The 24,470-nt window shown below is 40.9% G+C and overlaps 1 protein-coding gene across 2 annotated transcripts in view; it reads left to right on the top strand.

Moving 5' to 3' along the window:
- foxp4 (forkhead box P4) overlaps nucleotides 1-13,973 on the top strand; it is a 98,530-nt gene extending 84,557 nt beyond the window's left edge. For both annotated transcript variants that reach the window (XM_080026267.1, XM_080026266.1), the window contains exons 12-18: nucleotides 1,104-1,335; nucleotides 1,484-1,560; nucleotides 1,655-1,756; nucleotides 5,212-5,333; nucleotides 6,029-6,095; nucleotides 7,500-7,666; nucleotides 8,354-13,973. In XM_080026267.1, the coding sequence (XP_079882393.1) occupies nucleotides 1,104-1,335; nucleotides 1,484-1,560; nucleotides 1,655-1,756; nucleotides 5,212-5,333; nucleotides 6,029-6,095; nucleotides 7,500-7,666; nucleotides 8,354-8,519 (933 nt within the window). In that variant the 3' untranslated portion in view covers nucleotides 8,520-13,973. The remainder of the gene's footprint in view (nucleotides 1-1,103; nucleotides 1,336-1,483; nucleotides 1,561-1,654; nucleotides 1,757-5,211; nucleotides 5,334-6,028; nucleotides 6,096-7,499; nucleotides 7,667-8,353) is intronic.
- Nucleotides 13,974-24,470: the final 10,497 nt, after the last annotated feature.

Below are 24,470 nucleotides of genomic sequence, written 5' to 3'. Positions count from 1 at the left end.
AGAGACTGAGGAAGTACTGGTTCTGTGTGTGTGTGTGTGTGTGTGTGTGTGTGTGTGTGTGTGTGTGTGTGTGTGTGTGTGTGTGTGTGTGTGTGTGTGTGTGTGTGTCTGTGTGTCTGTGTGTCTGTGTGTGCGCGTGCAAGGCTCTGCCTAATTGGGCCGTATTGGTCCGTGAAGACTTCGCCACCGCAAAGTGCATGTGTGTGTTCCCCTTCCTACAAACATGCTGTCGTGTGGTTTTGTATTTGTAAGCGCAGGGTTAATTGCAGCCAGCACTGTGTGTATAAATATATGTTCAGTGTGTGTGAGTGTGTGTGGTTCTGCATAACAATGTAGGTTGCAGGTTTAGTTAGGTTTGGGTTTTGTAAACGGTTAGGGACACAGATGCGTAGGTAATGTGTGGGGGCTTATCTTTTCATGTATTGTGAGTCAGCATTAGTAGTGAAACGTTATATGGATATTGTGCCCTTAATAGATGTAGGTGAAATGACATAAAATGAATGGTTGGACATTTTTTCAAGCATCAGAAAAGTGGTAGGCTCTGTCGGCCATTGGTTCTGTATGTTTGCATCATTTTGTATGCTCCATATATTGCTAACTTTGTTCAATTCTGAGTTTTTCAAACTCAGACATAATACTCTTCTTGTATAACTTTGAGGTAAAAGTGTTTAGAGACTCTTTTCCTGGAGGAGATTGGGTTTGCATGTGAAAACCAATGTCTTGTTATTAACACCTGACCCTGGTCCTAGCTTGTGTAGATGATGTTTCTTTGTAAAATGGATTCAGCAGCACTCAACAGACATTAGTCATATAGCTGCACTAAAGCAATGCTTCACCCTCCGGACAGAAACTCTTCATTTTTATATTCATGCTAGACAAGCCAACCTTAAGTTAGTTTAACACTTTGCAAAGTAAAGTTTCACCAGTCGGCACCAGTCTACATGACCTTTATATAGGTATATGTCATCAAAAGGACATCATCGAAACTCATTCTGTTGTGTTTAACAGGTAGAAAAAGTGTGAAACCTCCTTTGGCGCATAAAGGCTAAATGAATGACCCTAATGTTCTATGTTTTTGTGTCTATGTGTGTGTGTGTCATTAGCTGAACCTGGCTTCCAGTGGCTCTCTGTTAAAACGGGACAGCGATGCCTACCACGACGGTCTGTCTCACCCCCCCACCTCAGCTGCGGCCCCCATCACCCCCATGAGGCAGGGCCCCTCAGTCATCAGCTCCTCCAGCCTGCACTCACACTCACACTCCCACTCCCACTCGCACGGGGTTGGCCCCATACGCAGGCGCAACTCCGACAAGTACTGCACCCCCATTGCCTCAGGTAAATACTGACATATACACTGTTTCCTTTTTCTTCAATTCCTAATTTGTTTTATTTTAACGCACATTAAAAAAAAGTTAAAATTCCATCAGTTCATTAAAAAAATTGTCATGTGCATTTTTTTTTTTTTTTTTTTTTTTTTTTTCAGAGCTGGCTCAGAACTGTGAGTTCTACAAGAACGCTGATGTCAGGCCTCCCTTTACCTACGCCTCTCTTATACGTCATGTGAGTCTCTACAATGACCCGTTTGTCCATCTCTCTCTCTCTCTCCTCTCCACCTCTCTTCTCTTCTTAACACCGTGTCTCTCTCCATCCTCAGGCCATTCTGGAGTCCCCAGACAGACAGTTGACTCTCAATGAGATCTACAACTGGTTTACAAGAAAGTTTGCCTATTTCAGGAGAAACACAGCCACATGGAAGGTAAACGCTCATAATATGCACATTCACACTTGTAATTCAGCCAAGGCCTTCTATTGAACTAACTAATTCAAGTCCTGAAAATATACGTCTAGCCCTGATGTTACTTTCAGAAGTGATATAACGTCCTAAGCTCAGTTATTGCAGCAAAAATGTAAAGCAAACCTTATTGACTGCCCATAGTTATATATATATACAGTATTTGCCCATGGATGAAGCCCCAACTAACTCGAGCAGATGCCATGCTCCGACTCGTCAGACCACAATGAGAGAAACAGAATTTGCCTTTGCGGTCTTATTTGAAATATTTGTCCAAAATGACCTTACTAGGCAGAACATGGATTCACTTTGAAGTCATACAGTTATTATTTGTGCTCAGAATGATGCAAGTACAATAACACACACACACACACACACACACACACACACACACATGCTTTAATGGTATGCTAAAGATATGACTGATTTGACAGTCATCGGCTGGTTCTGTCCTTTATGAGACACCTTTGTCTTCCTTACTCTCTCTTTCCCTCTCAGCCCTAAACAATTCTCTCACCTCCAGCATAGCACATGGAGACTCGGCCCCACTTAGCCCTACAGAGCCACACCTAGCTGCTATACAGCCTCATTACAGAGACGCACATACAAGGCTGACACACACTCGCGCACACTGCTCATGATCACACACATTGAATTCTCTCTCTCTCTCTCCGTCTCCCTCCTCATCTCATCTCATCTCATTCTCTGTCTCTCTATCACACTCTCACACACTCACACTCACACACCTGGCATGATCCCGATATTGTAGGTGCTGACCCATTTCTATAGAAACCTCACACTAATTTGAGTGTCAGTTCCTCCAGAGAGAGGGAAAAGTGACAGAATGAGCAAAGGAGTGAGAGAAAGGGGGGAGGAGGGGTGAGAATAGACCTCTAATAGCCCAAAACCAAGGAGGGGGGTCGGGGGGGGGGGGGGGGGTTAGTGAGGGATGGAGGGAAGGGTGCGGAGAAGGTTAAGAGACGGGGGCAGCCAGGAATATCTTTACCTCCTCATCTGACTTTTATGAATTTTAACTATTCATGTGTGCTTCTTCCTGTGCAGAACTTTAAATATAGCCCCGGCTTGGCCTTATGTATTTATATAGCAGCTCACTGAGTCACTGAGGCCCGTAGAGATGTATGTCCTTTAATAAGCTCTTATATTTCATGAGGACAGCAGCGGTGTCAGGGAGCGGAAGTCATTGATCACAGAAAGGAAGGGGCAGAGAACGAGGGAGAGACGAGAAAGAGAGAAAGAGAGAAAAAGAAAGGGATGATTGAGGGTGGAGGAGAAATGTGTGTTGAGTGTTATTTCAAGGTGAGGGGTCTGAGGCCGAAAATACAAGGTTTTATTTTGTGTTAAACTTTATAGAATTTAAAGCAGTGTCCCATTGTGTTTAGTTAATTTCTTATAATTTCAAATGTTTTTTAAATTATCATGTATCCCATATATGGTTCTTCTTACTCAACAACAGTTATTTACATTTATTTACTATAGAAAGTAGTGACTTTGCAGGTCAATATTTTCTTACATTTTTATTCAAATTTTCTATATTGTTACAAACTTATCCAACAGTAAAATAAAGAGTTAAAATTGCCATCACCTTGGCTTACTACAACAGCTAAATGCTTACACATTAATACATCAGTAATAATTATCCAGTGATGTCATATTTTAAAGTGAAACCCTCACAGGTGCCTGTTTTCCGCATTACAGAAAAATAATACTCATCTAGTGTCACTTTATTTTCATTGCAGGACCTTAACTTTGATTGACCAGTACTATTATTTTTGTAATGTTTCCATTGTATGATATTTCGGCTTTTATGTAAAAATAGAAAAATGTGTGATACACAATTCATTCCTGTTTCCAAAAATTCTGACCCCGGTCGTGATTCCCACCTCTCTCTCTCTCTGTCTCTCAGCCGGAGGGAGTGGAGATGAGTGGCACATGTGCTGTGACCCACTGTAAATGACTGCTAATGTTTTAACTGGAAGAATTAGGCTTTCATCACGGAGACGAATGCAAATAGCACTGCAATAGCGGCACTGGTGTCTGGCTTGTGTGTCTGTGTTTGTGTGTGTGTGTGAGTGTGTGTGTGTGTGTGTGTGTGTGTGTGTGTGTGTGTGTGTGTGTGTGTGTGTGTGTGTGTTTGCACTGTCAGGGTGGCGGGCGCAGATTGGGGTCAGACTCATTTACAAAACTTAGCATCGCGGCTCGGGGGTTGAGGGGATGCGGGGGAGAAAGGGTTCCTCCGCTGATTATGGCTTGTGTAATTATGTGTGTGTGTGTGTGTGTGTGTGTGTGTGTGTGTGTGTGTGTGTGTGTGTGTGTGCGCGTGTGTGTATCTGCGTGTGTAATTACGCCGAGGAGTGATGCATGCCTGGCCTGTCCCTCCCTCTCGGCTTAGAACAGCGTGTCAGAGAGAATATGCAGGATTTAATTATAGACGAATTAAAATTGGTAATGAAATTGGCCATGAACAAACTACAAATAGCAGATGAAAAGGGAGGCCTGTCCCTGGGGGGGGTGAGACCAAGATAGCGGTGTGCCTGCCTGCTTGCCTGTCTGAGTGCCTGTGTATTTGTGTGTGTGTGCGTGTATGTGTGCTTGTGTGTGTGCTTGTGTGTGTGTGTGTGTGCTTGTGTGTGTGTGTGTGTGTGTGTGTGTGTGTGTGTGTGCTTGTGCTTGTGTGTGTGTGCGCTTCTCTGTGTGTGCTGATGATGACTGATTACAAAAATTCAGAGATAAAACAACACTACTATAGTACAGCTACCCTGTGTTGCCGCTTTCGACAGAGCTGCAGTATGTATGTGTAGAAAAGGGTGATGGGTAAAAAATAGGACATTTTTATTCTCCGGTCGCGCTACTTAAAAGGCAACTTAACACCAAGGCTGGAAAGCATTGTGTATACCGAACACACCCTGAGTAAGTGTACTTACCTCCAGCTAGGGAAGAACTTCAAGTTAAAAAGGAACAAAAATAAACCGTTTTCAGCTGGGGTTGAGTTACTGTTTTACGGGTATATTTCCCGCCGGGATACTATGGAAGTCCTGGAATATCATGAAATTAACACGAGACCTTAGGGAATATTAACATTAAACTATGTGTGACTTTATAGATAAAGGTCAGAATGCCTTTAATTATTTCATATATCCCACGGTTGTGTTTTTCTCCACTACAAGCAAGACTGTTCAGTTCAATTGAAAAAGTAAAAATGATGTAGATGTCTGCGTAGAAAATGTCTAAGGAGAAAATGTCAACGCCGTTAGAATGAAAATAAAAGTGATAGCTCAAAAAGTATTAAATAATAGAATAAATCAACATTAAATAATAGATTTAAAAAATAAATACATATGTTAAGGGCTTGTTGACTTATCTTTATTTTCTTTCTCTCTCTCTCTTTTCCTTTCCCCCAGAATGCTGTGCGCCACAACCTGAGTCTGCACAAGTGTTTTGTTCGTGTTGAGAACGTGAAGGGGGCCGTGTGGACTGTGGATGAAGTTGAATACCAAAAGAGGAGACCACCAAAGATGACCGGGTAAGTGCACACACACACACACACACATACACACACACACACACTGTATCACACACATTTGTTTTCTTGGTGCACAGTTGAGGTTGACGTGAGTGTGAGCTTATGGGTGCTGGCACTATGATTGCCTAAATGGACCCTTTATTATTACCAAGAGGCCAACTCAGCAATCAAAAAAAAAGAAGAAAAAAAAAGAGGGCTGTCGGCTTATGTTGTTCGCACTGTACCGTATGTGTGTGTGTGTGTGTGTGTGTGTGTGTGTGTGTGTGTGTGTGTGTGTGTGTGTGTGTGTGTGTGAGTTTACTTTTTTCCCCCATGTTTGTCGACACCATTAGTAAGCAGCTGTGTGAGATGCAGGAGAGGAAAAAACCTTGTTAGTGTATGTAAACAGATGTTCCATCCAACCGCCAGAGAAACCAGGGATAATTACACACACACACACACAGGCGGGCACACACACACAAACACAGGCGGGCACACACACCTGCACGCCAGATATGAAACACTTTCAAATGTGTGTGTGTTTTAGCAGCTGTTTACAGTCTGTGTATGTTTCTACTTGTAACAAACATACTTGTAGGATTTGTCAGAGTGCTTTGGCTGAAGTGACATCTTTTCACATATGTGCTCAATCTGTGATATTCTAACTCCCCCCCCCCCTCTTTCCTCTCTCCCTTCATCTGTGTGTGTATGTGCAGAAGTCCTACTCTGGTGAAAAACATGATTTCAGGCATGGGCTTTGGAGCCCTAAACGCCAGCTACCAGGTAAGGAATGCCCTTTCCTTCTCCCTCATTCATGTCTCTATCTCTCTCTCTCTCTCTCTCTCACTCACACACACACACACACACACACACACACACACACACACACACACACACACACACACACACACACGGCAGCCCATTGCAATCAGGGGCACTAATATCAATTCCCTCTTATAATTAGCAGATTCCCTAACGACGCGCACACCACTTCCATCCTCCTCCTCCTCCTCCCACACCACCAACACACACTCTCACCTCCCACCTCACACTCTCACACATTCACCACCTCTACACACACACACACACACACACACACGCACACACACACTAGACCCATCTCTCCACTCCTACACAGACACACACACCAGACCCACTCACGCATGCAATTTTGCGACGGAGATGATTTATAGCATCAAGTAGTTGTCAATTAAGGTTACCGCATAAAATTATTGCCTGTCCTAGAAAATCCACCTCTGAGCCGGTGAGAATTCCTTTTGTCTTTTTTTTATATTACATTTTTTTTATCCTGTTTGAGAGGGGAGGTGTGGTGAGTGTCTTTTACTCACCAGTGGCTGACCTGTCTCTTACTACAAACAGCTGGATCATATGGGTGTGTTTGGAGCAGTGACAATAGCTGCTACCCCATTGGTTCAATTGTTTTTCTCCTCAGAATACATTATAGTTCAACAGTGTGTGTGTGTGTGTGTGTGTGTGTGTGTGTGTGTGTGTGTGTGTGTGTGTGTGTGTGTGTGTGTGTGTGTGTGTGTGTGTGTGTGTTCACATCAAAAGTCACAACCTCGACTTCAACACACACACACACACACACACACACACACACACACACACACACACACACACACACACACACTTGGTGATGGAGAGTTTAATGTACAAGCAACAAGCCATGCTGGGGGAAAGTACTGTATGTAACTGCCCTCTAGTGGTTTTTCAAGTTCACTAGCAAAGTTAGTGGATTGAAATGCGCTCCCATGTGGAAGAGCTCTCATCAGTGCATTACTGATATAACATAGTCATTGTGGCTGTCACTATGTATCAAACTGTGTTTTTACATCCAGTTATGTCTCAATTCAACTTACAAACAAAAGAGCATTAATAGTTTAAATATAATATAATATAATATAATATAATATAATATAATATAATATAATATAATATAATATAATATAATATAATATAATATAATATAATTTAATATAGTGGTTTTGGTGGACAGATACTTTCCATTCATAATTTCATTAATTGTATTCATCAATAGTATACCCTTCTTGCCATTATCATTTAGCTTCTTTAGTCTGATACATCCTATTTTTTTATTCAGTTAAATTAAATTAAAAAACTAACTGTGTGTGTGTGTGTGTGTGTGTGTGTGTGTGTGTGTTGTAGGCGGCTTTGGCAGAGAGCAGTCTGTCCCTGCTCAACCCTTCCCTGCTGGCTCCCTCAGCAGCCAGCCTCAACATGCTGCATGTGGGCCACGATGATGTCAGCTCCACCGTGGAGCAGGTCAACAGCAACGGGAGCTGCAGCCCCACGCTCAGCCCGCAACAGTACAGGTATACACACTGATACACGCACACACGAACACACACACACGCGAACACACACACACCAAGACTGATTTTACATTATTCACTCCTTCCGCTGAGCATTTCCGAAAATGTATTGTGCTCACATGGGCCCAGTGTGTTAGACTTCAAAAAATTGCATTATTATCAGTGACACAGTGTTACCGGGGAAAGGCTGACAAGATAAATCATTTAGAGAGAGAACATACCTGGAAAATCATCAAAGAAAACCTCCCTTCCCCCCTGGAGAGTGTATAATATATTATATTATAATCAAAGGGCTCTTCCACTAAAAATTCAAATATAAATTTTTTTTTCCCTAATATTTTAGATTATGAAACGGTCAGTTTATCCAAAATAAAAAATTATTCTATACAATTTGCATTATCTTTTTTTTTTTTTTTTTTTTGCAAAACATAACATGTACAGAAATTGAGCAAGGCGTCTTCCCAGACAAAATACACAACACAGTTTCACTTCCAACCTCCTTCAACCAAAGTATACTTAACAACTGACGATACAGCAGACGCAAATTTTCCAAAAGAAAAACTAACCCAACTACCTGGATAGAACTCTAGAAATGTGTTTTAGGTGAACTAACTATTGTGAATGGTGGCAGTGAAAACATGACCTGACCCCCCCTCCCCCCCCCCCTCTCTTTGCCCCTCCTACCAGCTATATGGCCTCCCCTAGCAGCCACCCTGTGCATGTGAAGGAGGAGCCCACTGACTTGGAGGAGGACTGTCGGCCTATGTCTCTCCTGGCCGCTGTCACACACAACCTGCCGCTGCCCAGTGACGACAGAGACCTGGAGGACGACCCCAGCGAGGACATGGAGTAGGACACTGATCCAAGATGGAGATCAGAGGGAGCAGACATAGCCAGACATCAACCAAAACCCACTGACTGAGCCCTCTGGTCAGCATCAAGAGGAACAACATAGCTATACCCTTAAAAAGAAAAGATAGAAGAAGAAAAAAAAAGAGAATGTTTTTTTTTGTTTTGTTTTTTAAAGAAAATGCAAGCAACAACCAAGGACGCAATGAGAAAAAACTCCAAACAGGGTTAGACGACCTCCGTTACTTACAGACGTATAAAAAAAACGAAAGAGTGTGGAGCACTGCTTTACCTCCATGTGTTTCTTTTTCCAACGTTTGGCTTAGAGGTATAACACCACTCGATGCATAAACACACACACACACTTACACACAAATACACGCACACACACACACACACACACACACACACATACATGTCAAGCCACGTGTCATCATGCACCCTGGTCATATCAGCCTCTGTGTAGAGACCTGTATAGGCCTGGACACACGCTCTTCTCCTCGCCCCACCACTCGCACCCTCGTCACTGTTGTCTCGGGCTGCCTGGCAGGCCGTCTTATAGAAGACACAAAGGTGTGTGTGTGTGTGTGTGTGTGTGTGTGTGTGTGTGTGTGGAACAGAAAGACACACACACACAGGATCATGTGTATATAGATTTGGGGCTGTCACCAGTACACCTCTCCTTCGTCCCCCTCTTTGAGTCAATCACTTGCTTTTTCATTTTCTTTGATTTGATTGAAATGAAACAGTCAAGATGGGAAGGAAGGAAGAGATCTTTCAAAGATTACCTCCAACAGTGCTCCACCCTCTCTACAGAGCAGGCTCCATGTGTCCAGGCCCAGGCTGACCCCCACAGAGGTGCCCCTGACCCGGTCCAACATTCTGCCCCCCAGCAAGACACTTACTGACATCTTTTAAACTCTTTGCTTCTAAGCGAGAAAAAAAAGAAGACATATTCTTTCCACCCCCCACATCCATCCCTTCTCACCACCACCCCCCCACCCCCCCCAACAGACTGCAGGAAAAGGACCATTTGGTGCTGCCCCCCCTCCTCCTCCTCTCCTCCTCTCCTCCTCTCCTCTGTGGACGGAGAGAGGGATGAGCTTGGAACACTTTGAGAACTACAAGAAGCGAGGGGAAGCGGAGCGCATTGAGGGAGGGAGCGTCTACAGAAATATTGTGACTTCAAAAAAGAAAAACTGTTGATGATTATGGAATATAACAAGAAAAAAAAACATGTGGTAGCTTTTGTCATTTCCCTTTTCTTTTTTTATTTGATGTTATTATCATTGTTTATTTTTGAGGATCAATATTTCCATGGTGGCGTTCTGTTTTCGACGTACCTTTTTTCTAAGGATGCTGTTTTTTTTTGTGTGTGTATTGTAATTTGTTTGATTTACTCTGGCTGTTCACACCATTCCAAATGAGTATTGGCAAAAAATAAGAAAGCGCAGTATTGTCCCAACTTGTGATACCTGACCCCCACTCCTGTCCCTCTCCCTTTTTGTCCAAAGTGTAGCAGGAAAGAAATTTGGAAAATAGCACTTAAAGTTGTCATTATCCAGACAGATTATTTAACAGCTGAAACCTTTTTTTTATTTCTCTCTCATTCACTTTTTTTTTTGGTTGTGTGTATTTAGTTGAGAAATATCAGTAATGCTTTAAATATATATATATATTATTACTGCAGTCAGAGAATACCTCAGCCCACAAAGGTTCTGCCTGGAACTGTGTCCAAATTGATATTAAACAAATAAGGGGGGAATTCTTTCTGTGGGACACCAAATGCGGCAACTCTGCTCACCTGCGATTTCAAAGCTCTATGGTTGTAATAGTTACTGTGTAGAAGCTATCTGCAATTCACTGTGTGAGTTTGTGTAAAAGGAATAGCATGAGAGATTTTTAATTTGTTTTTGTTCTTGTTTTTTCGTGAAAAGCATTACTCTTCTCTTCAGTGCCATACCAAATTTTAACATTTATTTTAATCTATTATCTGCTTATTCCCATTTTATTTTTGTTACAGGTAACCAAAGAAATATGTAGAAAACCAAAAACCCTGTAGTTTATTTTGCCCTTTATGAGTTTTTATTTTTTCTTCTTAAAGAATTGGCCAGAAGTCAACAAACCAGGAGTTTGAATTCTTATTATTGTATTCATATAACTATCGCATTGAACTTATACATGACGTACAGTTCTGACCATTTCGTAAAAACCAAAGTGTTTAAAAGCAAACCAGAATTATTTGGCGACATCGAAGCTTTCACGTGTTAAACGGTCACGACTGACTCACATTAGGTATGAGGCCAAAAACTAGTATTAATAAAGCCTCGCACAGTTCCTCTGAAAAACAGTAAAGAAAGAGAAAATAAAAGAAAAGAAAAGAAGCACTTAGAGGTGAAACCCTGTCTCTCCCACGCTCAGCTAAACTGTGTTCCAAACACAATAGGACTGGCCCTTCACTGTATGAGCAGGCCCAAAAACCAGGCATTTGAACACAACATACATGTATGTTTATAACCTCAGAGGCCAAACATAGAGAAATGTACTCTGCTCTGTCAAACTAACCTGGCTTTACCTATATTCTGGTGCCGTAGTAATAAACATTTGGAATTTTTTCAATCACGGAAGCAACGATACCCTCTTGATCCATACCTAGTATTTTCAGGAAGAGGAAGTGTACTGTTTAAAAAAAAGTGATTCCAAAAGCATACATGTGTAAAATTAAAGAGGGGAATAACTCAAAATAACTTTTAAAATATACCAATGTAAGAGGAAAACAACCAAGGGACATCACGTAATTAAAAAAAAGCTGGGCTCATGTTTTCATACTTTTTTCGGGGGGGAAAAAAACTATCTCTTGCACTTCAGAGGATTTTTCTTATTTGATGAACGAAACCTTTCTGATGACTTTGTGTTCCAACAGGACTGCCTCCTGTCGCTAAGGCTTATTTCTAACAAAGTACAACGTGGCAGACAGGCATCTTGAAAAACAAGATAAAAAACCAAAAAATAACACTACCTCCTTTTCAAAATGGTTCAACACATATAGCCAATGGGAGACTGAACTCTCTTCAATACTTGTTTTTCCCCCCTTCATTCTTCCTGGATGACAATAACTAAATGCCAAAATTGTTGTTTAACTTACTGTATTTAAAACAAGAAAACAAAAGGTATTTGGCTATCTGGACTCCCTAAAAATATCTGCTTGAGCCCAAAAAAAAACATAAGAGACGTTTCACTTTTCCATGGAATTAAAAATGACTACCTCTACCCGAAACCGCATCTAAAGCACTCTCTACGTCTCAAAGTGTGGTGTGACGTGCTCACTCTGTATCAGCTGTGTGTGTGTGTGTGTGTGTAAAACTGACCATATTCAGCAATCCCGATTAGCACTGAGCTAAGTGAACAGCCACTGGACTGTGTGCTTTGACTGTACGTGTGCATGTTCATGGATCTCAGCTAATGGGAAGCTGTTCGTTAACGGCTAAAGTTGTGTTGCTGGTTTGTCGGGTGGAATGATCAGCAAAATATATCATTGCCAGCACACACACACACACACACACAAACACACACAGACACACACAGAGTTATCCAAAGACCCACAACACAGCCGCACCCGCTTGGCCAAAACACTCGCAGAGGCGCTGAGAGAGGACTAACACACACTTAATGAAACTCATCACTACTACTAGTAATATCCAAACCAAGAGGAACTGCTGCATACTACAGTACATAGATGATCTCTGACTCGTGCTTTAAGGTACACCTGTAAACAAAGCTGTTTTATAAAGATATAGATTGTTCACAGGTCGCCATCTAACACTTCTGTTCTTTTCTCCAGCTTTGGCATAACATGATGTATTGTTGTATATTAATGCTTGACTTTATCTCTCCAGGGCATTTCTTTTCACATTTTTGTCTTTTTTTTGAGTTTCTCTTTTGTTTTTGTTTTTTCTGCACCTGTTTAGCTATTGTAAAGCTTTCAGCTCTGATTCCTATACTGTACTGCTAATGCTGAAGTATATGTATTTATCATATTAAGTGCTGCAGGTATCTTGGTTTGTATTAGTTTTTTTTTTTTTTTTTTTTTTTTTTTCACTTTTTTCAGTTCTTCATAAAACGTCTGGGACGATGATTTTCTAAGTGTATTATCTCTTAAAAAAATTACAAGAATAAAAGTTTAGATCAGTGGTTTAGGTAACACCTGTTTGTATATTTATCTTAGCTAGGTCTATTTTGATACTTTTTTGTCTCTGTACTGCATTTATGCATTTTTAAGGAAAGAAAAGAAAAACTAATGGAAAACAAACTTTAAAAAAAAAAAGTTACTTCATCTTGTATTGATACCTCAGAAGGACTTTTTTTTTCTCAAAGACAGGACCAAAACCTCTGAAAAAGAAAAGAGAAAAAAATATGTAAGAATATGTAGCCCCTCTCTTGCTTTAAAAAAAATGCGGAGCTCTAGAAAAGGTATTGCTGTTGGTCCTCTCAGGTGCCAATATGTGTCCCCAGCTCCCTGTAACCCCCTCCCCTCTGACCCCTGTCATTCCTGTGCTATGCTCCGACCCACAGAGCTGTCAATCATCTGCCGTCGCTATGGGGCTGTCACTTTAAGCCACACCCCTGGTTATAGTGGTGACCTCATCTCCCAGTCCCACACTTCAAAGACTTGACACTGTTGCATTTTCGATACTCCTCCTCTTTTGCGTATAGTCTCACTTACCAAAATGTTGGAAATGGCTCCGAGAGATGCAGCTCATCCTCTGACTACCAAAGGCATTGCGAGCAAACCCATTTGCTTAGTCCAAATTCCTTGAACTGTAACCAAACTGTAACCAATGCCACAACCTAAAACCAAACAACAACAAAAACCAAGCTATACTTCCAAAACTCTCCATCGACTTTCACTGATCACCTTTTGCTGATGATAGCTGTTATCTCTCGCGCGACCATGCTAAATGGTGTTGTATAAGGGCCAGCCTGCTTACGCTATTGACTGGTGACTGACTCAAAAGGACACAAGGGGAGCCCAAATCCTGACGTGTTGATTGGACAGTTCTGAGGTGTCATGTTATAAAGAGGGGGAAGGGACTCTCAAAAAGTGGAGCATTTTTTTTGCCTGACTGTATTATCAAGTATAGACAGTCAGAATCCAATGGAACTACCACTTCAGCTCTCCTCTGGTGTAACCTTAGGAACGTGTGTACATTTTCAGCAGTGACTCTGAATTGTTTTCTTAGTTTCAGTTTACTTGTTTACCTCTCTTTATCTTTTTTTTTCTTTCTGTTTCTTGTTATTTGAAAGTGTGGCCCGAGGTAATGGCGGGCACAGGGACTGGGCGGGCGGTGGCTTTAAGACAGACAGTGGAGCCCAGCCCTCTGACCCTCTCCAAACCCCGGGTAGCCATGTAATGCCAGTCACTGCCCTTTTCCTTCATGCTGTATAAAAAAAAAACACACACACATATATCTGTGTATTTGTAACCTGAATCTTCTTGTGTCTGTCCATGCAGACAATAAAAAAACTGTACAGTAGGTCTAGTTGCATGTAATCTGTACTAATTATTGACAATGGCATTATAAAATGCAATAAAATACTTATTACACTGTCCCACACTGCGTCTTTGTTGTTGTTTTTCTTCTCCAGAGATATACAGCTGTGGTTAGCAGCCTTGTGGGGCCGTCAAAGGGGTCACAAAATGATTTTGCTCAATAGAAAGGTAGATAACATAGGATATATAAGGGGTCATATGACTTGTATGTTAAAGTCTGCCTTTCTTCAATGATCTAGAATTTCTTTTTTTAACTGCACCCAAATCTGTGAGTAAACTTAATTGTGAAATATATACTAAATATATGTTATGGTTTGGACATAATACATTAGATTAGATTAGATTCAACTTTATTGTCATTGCACAAGTAAGGACAACCAGTACAATGAAATGCAGTTTAGCATCTAACCAGTAGTGCTATTAATAAAACGTTTTTTGTTAAAGCAGATTGCAGTTGATCATCATAGTTAGATATTCAGTCAATTTTTAAAGTGCATATAGCTCTGAAGGGTCCATATAATGCAGTATGAGTATAAAGTGCATTGTTGAAGTGCATAAGTAAAGTGCATAGGTGGTTAGAGGTAGTCAGACTGTCCATAGTCCATGGAATACATGTGAACAGAATAGTCCAATTCAAAACAGGGGTCCTACATTAAAGGGGTAGTTCAGGATTTTAGACATAGGGCCTTATTCCCAAGTTAGCCTTGGTGTTCTTTATCAGTGGAGACCGTTTTCAACACATTTAATTCAGTCCTTCTAGTTGCAGAGTGCGCTCGTGCTAAGCTAGCGCACGGCATCGGGGGGGATACCAGCCTGCTACTAAAACAGTCTCACTCCACAGTACACCCGAGGCTAATCAATTATAACGCCAGACTATCGATGTAAATGTCTGTGTTGATAGAATAATTTTAGAAATAAAACCAACCTCGCATCACATGAATTATGGCATTTTGAGGGACTACTTTCTTAGCAGCAGCGGACTTTTACTTTGCTGTGTAACCGAATCACTACAGCAGAAAGTAAACAGAGCAGCGTGGGACAGAAACTGAAACTGCACTGCCACCAGTCTACCGTCATTCTGTCCCGGTTCTCTGCTGCAGCTCCAGCGGGGGCTGTCTCTACAGACGCTCTTTCTCTTTCTGCCCTTTGAGCATCCCTCTCAATTCTTCATCAGTGTATTCCGGCTCGTACAGGTACGGGCAGCAGCAGGTAAACAAACTATTATAGAGCCTGTAACCTAGGTATTAGTCCGCCGCTGCCGCAGCCTACAAGGAATAAAGTCCCTCAAAATGCAATATGCGAGGTTGGTTTTATTTCTAAAATTATTCTATCAACACAGACATTTACATCGATAGTCTGGCGTTATAATTGATTGGCCTCGGGTGTACTGTGGAGTGAGTAAGACTGTTTTAGTAGCAGCTAGGTATCCCCCCGATGCCGTGCGCTAGCTTAGCACGAGCGCACTCTGCAACTAGAAGGACTGAATTAAATGTGTTGAAAACTGTCTCCACTGATAAAGAACACCAAGGCTAACTTGGGAATAAGGCCCTATGTCTAAAATCCTGAACTACCCCTTTAAAGCTTCAATTCTGTTGACATACAATGTAAGTATGAAATGAATCAGTTCAGAAACATTAGAATACATTTTACTATATCTAACTGATTTTTTTAAACTGCATATCTTTAAAAACCAAAAGTCAGATGTTGGATAAAGCCAGAGTTCAAATTTTCATTTTTACAACATATTAGAGTTCAATGTTTTCTACAGACCAGATTCTTAATACAGCCTTCTTTTAATTTAATAAATACAATATTACTATGGACAGGTCTTCAAAATGCATTTTCAGCATGTTATTATTAAGAACAAAAGCTATCATAAATTGGACAAATAACAATTAATTAACAATTCCCTCGTAATAACTTTCAGAATAGTGATAAGAATTATTTTGGAAAGTTAAGATGATGTAAGCGCTTTAGAAATTGAGATTTGAAACTCTTGAGATTATGGCCGTAAGAAATGGTTGAATATGGGAATTATACAGATGTAAACAGGCAAGGTTTAGTTAAAAAAAAAACACCTAAATGAACATTTTGGATCTACTGGTATAAATGAAGAAATGTTTTGGAAGTAAAATACACAAAAATCTGAAAAAAATTACTATATTCTTGCCGGCTGGGTCTCTCCTTAATTGCATGATATTTATTGTTCCTATGTCCTCACCCTGCACACTACTAAGATAAGACTACATATCAGTGCTAACAGGCAGTGCTATACTATCAAAATATCTACCATTTCAAATGCAGCTTCTTTCATTTCCACTGTAATCTCTGCCAGACTACTTTCCATATGAATGTTCTACTTATGCTGTCTTTAACTAATAAATGCAACTACTGGTAACAAACAAGGGAGGCTGAATGTTTTTGAATTGAGCATATTTCCCTAAGTCATACTGTACAGGTGAAACTGTTATAAAACGACTTGTATACCTGAAACATATGTTATGCTTGTTATTCATTTTGAGACCATCGCTGAACTGGTCTTTTATAATGTACTGAACATGTCTAAAACAAAAAAGACTATCAAAAAAAATTACAACCACCGTTCAAAATAGTCTGTTGGTGGAGGGTTCATTGGAAACCATTCATTTGATCATTTGCAATACAGAGCTACAGATAATATACTACCTTTTAGTCCATAGCCTTCATACAAATACACATGGATCCTAACACAAACCAAGTCATATAGCCTTTAAATAATGTATTAAACCCTCCTATGGTTCCATCGCACTAGTAGTAGTTAATCAGTCTGACGTACCACCAGACATGAAAACCTCATCAGATGATAAACTGCTGCTCCAGAGGCTTTTCCTTTTGCCTGTGTCAGTCCTGCAGGAGGCCCAGACAGAGGTCAGCATGTGTTGTGATGCAGAGAGTGGCCACCAGGAGGAGTAAACAAACCGGACAAAAACAAGCAGCATCTCACAAACACAAAGCCAGCAACAAACATTTACTGTGTGGTCCACTGACAGAGTGCGACCAACAGGGTGGGCCAGAGAGTACTGTGGAACAGTCCACAGAGCACTGAGCGAGCTACCTGTAGCCAGTGTGACAGAGTGAATAGAATAGGCTACAGGTGATTGTCTTATGAAATGATAGAATATTTGCTCTACATGGTAGAACTATTAGTTGTGTGGCTTATATGTACTTTTTTTCTCTCACCACCTGAGTTTTCCTGATGTCTCTCTCCCTTGCTGGTTTAGCACATGCCCTAAAGCTTATCTTTAAACTTTTGCAATGCATCGTGGGTGTGTTGCCACGGGGGGAGAAATAAAAAATGGAAACTGTCTGGATGCTTTTTTTGGTAAGTTGAAACTTTGTTTAATCTAGTGCTTTTAGTGAACTTCTCCATTAGTCAGCTGGGAGGAAAGTCACTGTTGACGCTTAAATCCCTGTGACATTTGGTTTTTGGGAGATACCCCATCATCCTAAGCCTATTACAGACACACATGCGCGCTGACACACACACACACACACACACACACACACACACACACACACACACTCACACACAGAAGTGCACTCACTAGCACGCACACACCGTGAATACTAAGCAAAAACCTAGAGGTATATGTATACTTGCACAAGGTGAGCCAGGGTGCAGAGCGACACACAAAGAGGTTATTCTTGGCGTGGTACAGTAGTGTTTGGCATAAACTCTTGAGTTTCAAGAGTATATTTCATACGGTAATGCTCATCTGGACAGAGTAAGCACAAGGTCTGTGCACATGAGTATGCGTATGTGTGTGTGAGTGTGTGTGTGTGTGTGTGTGTGTGTGTGTGTGTGTGTGTGTGTGTGTGTTTGAAGGAGCTTTACACATTTATGCATCTTCTCTCCTGTGAACAGACTAGCAATGCTGAATCAATATGAATATGCATATTTGGTGTGTGTGTGTCTGTGTGTGTGTGTCTGTGTGTGTGTGTGTGTGTGTGTGTGTGTGTGTGTGTGTGTGTGTGTGTGTGTGTGTGTGTGTGTGTGTGTGTGTGTGTGTGTGTGTGTGAAAGAGAGCTGTGGAGGGCCTGCTAGTACCAGAAGCATGGAGGAGCACTGAGGTCCAGGCAGACCCCGTGAGTCACAAGATACATTTACAGAGAGCGATGCTAGCAACATCTCACCCGGTCACCTCCGTGTCTGTGGCTGCTGGAGTGGGCTGTATATAAACTGTATATTGACTCACTCAAAACAACAAGAACACAACATACTGTGTATCTGCTGATGCACGTGTCAACATGGATCTGATCAATCAGTCTACTGAACTGAGACTGGGACTCTATCTGTAGTGTCTGCAAAAGAATATACAGCATATGTATTTAATGGGCTTATAGTCGGAGCAGTGTTGAAATTGCCTATACTTTGGACTTCAGCCAGTGAATGAATTTCGAACATGAAAAATTAAGAAAAAAAAACTTAAGAATACAACCAAGCTAAAGAATAACAGTCTTGAAATGGGGTAGGTGGAGGTAAAAAGTTCTATAGCCCTGCCCTTTCTCACTTCTCCTCTATACCCACTCATTTATCATTTCACTTTGACTTCCCAAATTTAAATATAAGTTTACAAACCGCAATCCCGAAGTTATTTACGACCCCAAATGAAGTATATAAATAACTATCACATATTTTACAAGCAAAAGTTTAAAAAAATTAACTACACAACTCCTCTTCATCCATACCCTCCCCCAAAATACATATTTTTTTAATAATATTAAACTGGTAGAAAAACATTGAAGTGCCCATTCATTCTGCTCTGATCTGTGAAAATAAATATTATTATATAAAGGAAGGAAGGAAGATTGCAGTGAAATACTTTGAGGTTCCTGAATTGCAGCTACAGATGTCGCCTCTGTTGTATCCAACATCATACAAACAAACCTGGCATGGAGAGCAAAAAGCTTTTGCAATACTTTCCAAAACCAAACCCACATGATATCGTGTTGAGGGGATAAAACCAGAGAGAATTCTGATTTCCAAGTGGCTGCTGCTTAAGAAATAAGCTCCTGATTAAACCTCAAACTTAGACAACAACAAAAAAAAAAGTACACATACGCAACATTTAAACAATGCACGTCTTCAAAAAACAAACGCTGAGTCATTGTCCTTTTGAATTTTTTAGTAGTGAGTAAGTAACTATGCTCAGATTATGAGTGTCTCGCAGGTACGCTTTTTCCCTCTCGAGAACCCCTTCCCAGATAAGTCATGGGAGTGATGAGAAAGTGGATGAAACTGCACAACTTCATGTGTGGCAGTGAGAGAGAGAGAGAGAGAGAGAGAGAGAGAGAGAGGGCCCCAGCTACTAGAACAAAAGCATCTTTGTGAGTGATTGGAACCACATTTTCACCCTCCTCTCTCTCTCTCCCTCTCACTCTCACTCTGTCTCTCTTTCTCTCTCTCTCTCTCTCTCCCTCTCTCGCTCAATCTGCAAGTCACACCACAGCTTCAAAACAACTGTAACAATCAACGTCAAAAGTTTAGAATAATACTTTGGAGACAGTCTTCTCGGCAGATACTCTCCGTGTGCTCCAGTTTCACTTTTTCTGTGAACACACACACTCACACACACACACACACACGCACACACACACACACAGACACACACACACACACACACACACACACACACACACACACACACACACACACACACACACACACACACACACACACACACACACACACACACACACTTTACTCATAATACGCTCTCTCTCTCTCTCTGTTGCCCTGTATGGACTCTCTTAATCTCTAAATTTCCTCGGCCTGCCCCTCCCTCCCTCCCTCCATCCCTCCCACCCTGCCTGTCTGTCTCTCTGCTGGGTCTGATTCCGGGCAATAGGGTCTGGGATGTGGCCTCTCATGCAGTCTGCCTCATAAGTCCTGGAGCAGTGAAGCAGTTCTCACCTCAGTCCTCCAGGCGAGAAGGCAAACCTACAGTATACTCTTTTCTGTGCTCAATCTCCAGTGGACTAGAAAGCCGCCAAAGCCTCAAAAGGGCCTAATCCAAACAAAAGAACATGGTCTACGTGCTACTGCGAGAGAGAAAAAAAAAGGTAGAATTGCTTTCAACATGTAGTGAAGCAAGCATGGCACGATTCGATTGCCTTTGTGAGGGCAACTTGCCCTTGGTTCAGTACGTACTAGCAGGACTTAAACATTATGAGCCACCTTTATGCGTTAGATACTTAAATGGAACTCTAAAGCCTGAAAGGTGTGACTCAAGGTGCTGTAAATCATTGAACTAAGAAGTGAGGTTAAAGGGGGGATGCTTTATTTGTGACATAGAGTAAAACGTTTCATTTAATGATTTTATATTAGAATCACACCCCACGATAAAGGAACAAGTCTTTCTTTTTCATTATTTATTTCCATTGTATGAAAAGGGCAGATATGAAGATCCAAAAAGGTATATTGCTGTGAAAAAAAACTCAAGGTCGTAATTCATGGTGAGAGACATACTATTGTATGGTTTTCCACATTCACTTTAAGCAACGGTTTAACATTTTGTGGTGAAGAAGATTATTTACTTTCTTGGCCGTGAGCTAGATGAGAAGACCAATACAACTCTCCTCTCTCTCTCTCTCTCTCTCTCTCTCTCCCTCTCTCTCTCTCTCTCTCTCTCTCTCTCTTAATTATGTAGTTCTGAATCCAGCAATCACTCAGTTTAGAGAGGAAACAGGGAAACAGCTAGCCTGGCTTTGTCAAAAATAACAAAAATCTGCCCACCGACACTGTAACCAATAAGTTCCTGGCGTCTCTTACGGTGCTTTGCGACTTTGTCCTGGCCAAAAAACAGGTTGTGTAATTCTTTAAAAACACATTCATTTTGATACAGATTACACACAAAAATGAGATGTCTTATGAGCTTTAAAGGTTGCCTGTAGGGTAGATTGTGTTACCTTTTGACAGAGTAAAATGAGCAGTTCAATATTAACTGTGCAGACAGGACATTAAATAGGTATTTAATTCGATATTCTCATCTCACTTTCTGCAGGAAATTGAAAGGCTAAATGAACAACCGTTCCTTTAGAGCACTGCTATCATTTAGAATCAGGGACAAAATATAATCGACTGTGTGTGTGTGTGTGTGTGTGTGTGTGTGTGTGTGTATCTGTATATGTGTGTCTGTGTATCTGTGTGTGTGTGTTTGTGTGTGTGTGTCTGTGTGTGTATCTATGTGTGTGTGTGTCTGTGTGTGTCTGTGTGTCTGTATCTGTGTGTCTGTGTATCTGTGTATCTATGTGTGTGTGTGTCTGTGTGTGTGTGCCATCTGCAGCTCCTCATTTATAATTGGAAGCTGATTTGATGGCACTGTTTTGAGGTGAGGAATGTGGAAGGACGCTGCATGTTATATATATATATCCGTCTGCTTGGTGCTCAAGACCCCCGGAAAGACGTCCAAAGAGACCCTGTTCACCTCCACAGGAAACCGGCAATTAGAAGGAAAACAATAGGCCAAGCAAAGCAAATCTAAAAAGGTGTGCAGCAGCCCACCGCCAATACTCTGTGACAAATGTGTTTGATAATCATTAAAAAGGGGGCTTGATTAAATTACCTAGCGAGTACCAGCGAATCACTTTCATTTTAATAATTATGTAAATACCAGGTAGAAATGAGAGCTATCAGGCCGTTGTATAGAGAGAGCCTTGTGGGTGCTGTGAATGTTGAAGTGTATGGGTGTGTGTGTGAGTCATGAATGGAAGTGTAAGAGGATAGAGAGAGCAGGAGCTTTTCAGGAAGCTGATGACAAGAAAATTTGCCTCAGCGCTGGGATAGGTGGGAGGACTGATTGTAGCCATGCTGAAATGTCAACAATGGTCATGCTCCTTTGAAGCTTGTGTTGGGTTTATTCCGGGAGGTTTATATTGCATATTTGTGTTGTACTGTATCATGCTTTTGCTGATGTGATGATATCAGATTAAAGATGGGAATTTCCTCTATTAACGAGGATACTACATTTTTTAATTAAATCAAATCTGGGAGTGTTCTTGTCCCATCCTAAACAAAAACAAAAACAAAAAAAACTGCAGTTGATTACAAATTGCTAAACTATGCCTGTGAAGCAGCAGGGGGTTCAAGCATCTGAAATATGTCCATATGAATGTTCTCAAACAGACTTCTAAATGCTCCTGTTGGTTTGTTATTGTGCTTCAAACTCAGTGGTCGCTTTTCTTTTTCTTTTTTTAAACTCCATGGGCGACATTTTAATTGGGACCGCTTGTTTAAATGATTTGCCTTAATGTATAAGAATGTTGTAAAGAAAGTAAAGATATGTTACGAAAAATACTTGGATCGCCAAGTGAATCTGATCTGCTGAGCTAAGCGAAATATAGTACGTCTGGATTTCTTTCACAAACCCGAGAAGAGAAAACAAACAGACAAAAGAAAAAAAGAGAAAAAAAATCCCACTGGAACTAGATCTAGCCCAACGCTATGCCGATATATATATATATATATATATATATATATATATATATATATATATATATATATATATATATATATAGGCCTAGATATATACCGTTAACCCACACAAACTATGACCCTCTTGCCCAGACAGACGCTAAGCCCCCCCACAGAGGAGCGCAAATCCTACAATTGCTGCAGCGTCAAAAGCCTGGCTGTTTCACATGAGTGACTGTGCACACAAATTGAGCAGGAGGTTATCAAGTTGTAAGTTAAAATGAAGCCTGTCTCAAAAAGCTCCTGGAAGATTTGTTGCCGTGAATTGCCTCACGCCCCCTGCCACGCCCTCAAACATCAATCACTGAAAAATACTCTAGTCGGGGCCACAACCTCCAGGTATCAACATGGCACCAAGCAGGCAGAGGCATGCCTGTCACTGGCTGTATTTCTCTGTATCACGGCGAGTGTGACCCCCAAATCCTAATGACCTATTCTGAGAGGTTTAGTCCTATGTTTTATTTCCCGCCTATATACTTGTTTGCAATATACCCATGACAAAGCCAGATATAAGTTGTGGCTTTTTCTACCAGAAAGTTGTTGAAAGTAAGAAAAGTAAAAAAAAAAAAAGGTTTTGCTGAAATTGTAGATAATAGCGCCACTGACTAATTTATCATATTGCAAAGTAAAATGAACTGCATAAGATGAAAGTTTTTCTTTTGATATTTGATTTTACCCAGTAGCAACTTTTAATATAGTCTTTTAATCTACATCAAAAATATTTGTTGTTGCTGGGTAACCAGTGGTATCAAAAGTCGACAGGCAACAGTCAACGGGAATTGTACACACTGCTGCTGGCATTACTTTTCAAGATATGGGCATCCAGCATATGACAACTAAGAATGTAATGACAATTAGACACATTAATGAGTTAAGACTGTCAAAGGTCAATATAATTATCATGTATGTACAGTACGTATGTAGTGGTATAATAACTTGTTGGATTTTCTTGCAACCATAGAACTGAAGTTTCAACGTTTGAGGTTCACAACAGTTATTCTTTCTATATTTACATTTGTATGCATGTGAATGCATATCCATGACGTAGGCCTATAGCCTCCCTTGTTCATTTGTATTTAGCTGAACATAGTTTGTTAGTTTGGGAAGTGAATGGTTCACTCTGGGCATGAGATTTATCCAGAACTTGACAGTGATGTACTTGAGGTTTTATGAAATAAAATGTGATGCTTCTGCTTTTGACCTTAAAATAAAGATTTGAGAAAATAAACGTCTGGATTCTGATGGCATACAGGTATGAAGCGGGTATGTGCATTGTAAGGTTTCTTGTAATTACTTTTGGGTGTACAATTATGAGGTTGAACCGTGAGTCACCGCACTGACTAAATTACCTAGTTTGGTCTTATAATGGGACATTGTAAAAGGCCTGGTGCACACTGGAAGGAGGGAAAGAAAAAGTCCCACAGTGAGTCACACAAAGTAAAAGGAGTGTGACCCTGGCTGCACCTGAATAACAAAGGCTGAGACAACTCAGGGCAGACTGCAATATGTGTATGTGGCACAAGTTTGAAAAACAACCTTCACCAAATTACTGTCCACAATCCTACATGAAACATTCAGAGATTCTCCAGTGTGTAAATAAACAAACAAAACCACATTGACTGTCAAAATGCAGCCATGTTGTAGGTGCCACAGCTATGCTGTGCTTGAGTGAGTACACACAATTATTACCTGCATTATTGCCCTTGTACATAAAAAGTTTATGTTCACAAACTGTTACTCTATTATTAATGACAAAACATATGGTTCCTGGGCTCATAATTCCTGATGAAAGCTGTGCTGTGTTAGTGCTGTGTCTGGTTCACGTTAAGGGGGTAATTATATGACAGTATAGTTCAGCCCAACTAGTTTGTAGCCTGGAGGAAGCACAATCA

This window comes from Ammodytes marinus (genome assembly GCF_949987685.1).
Source record: "Ammodytes marinus genome assembly, chromosome: 4".
Classification (NCBI taxonomy): Eukaryota; Metazoa; Chordata; class Actinopteri; order Uranoscopiformes; family Ammodytidae; genus Ammodytes; species Ammodytes marinus.
The sequence above is the reverse complement of the archived record's forward strand: the minus strand, read 5'-3'. Positions and strand labels throughout refer to the sequence as shown.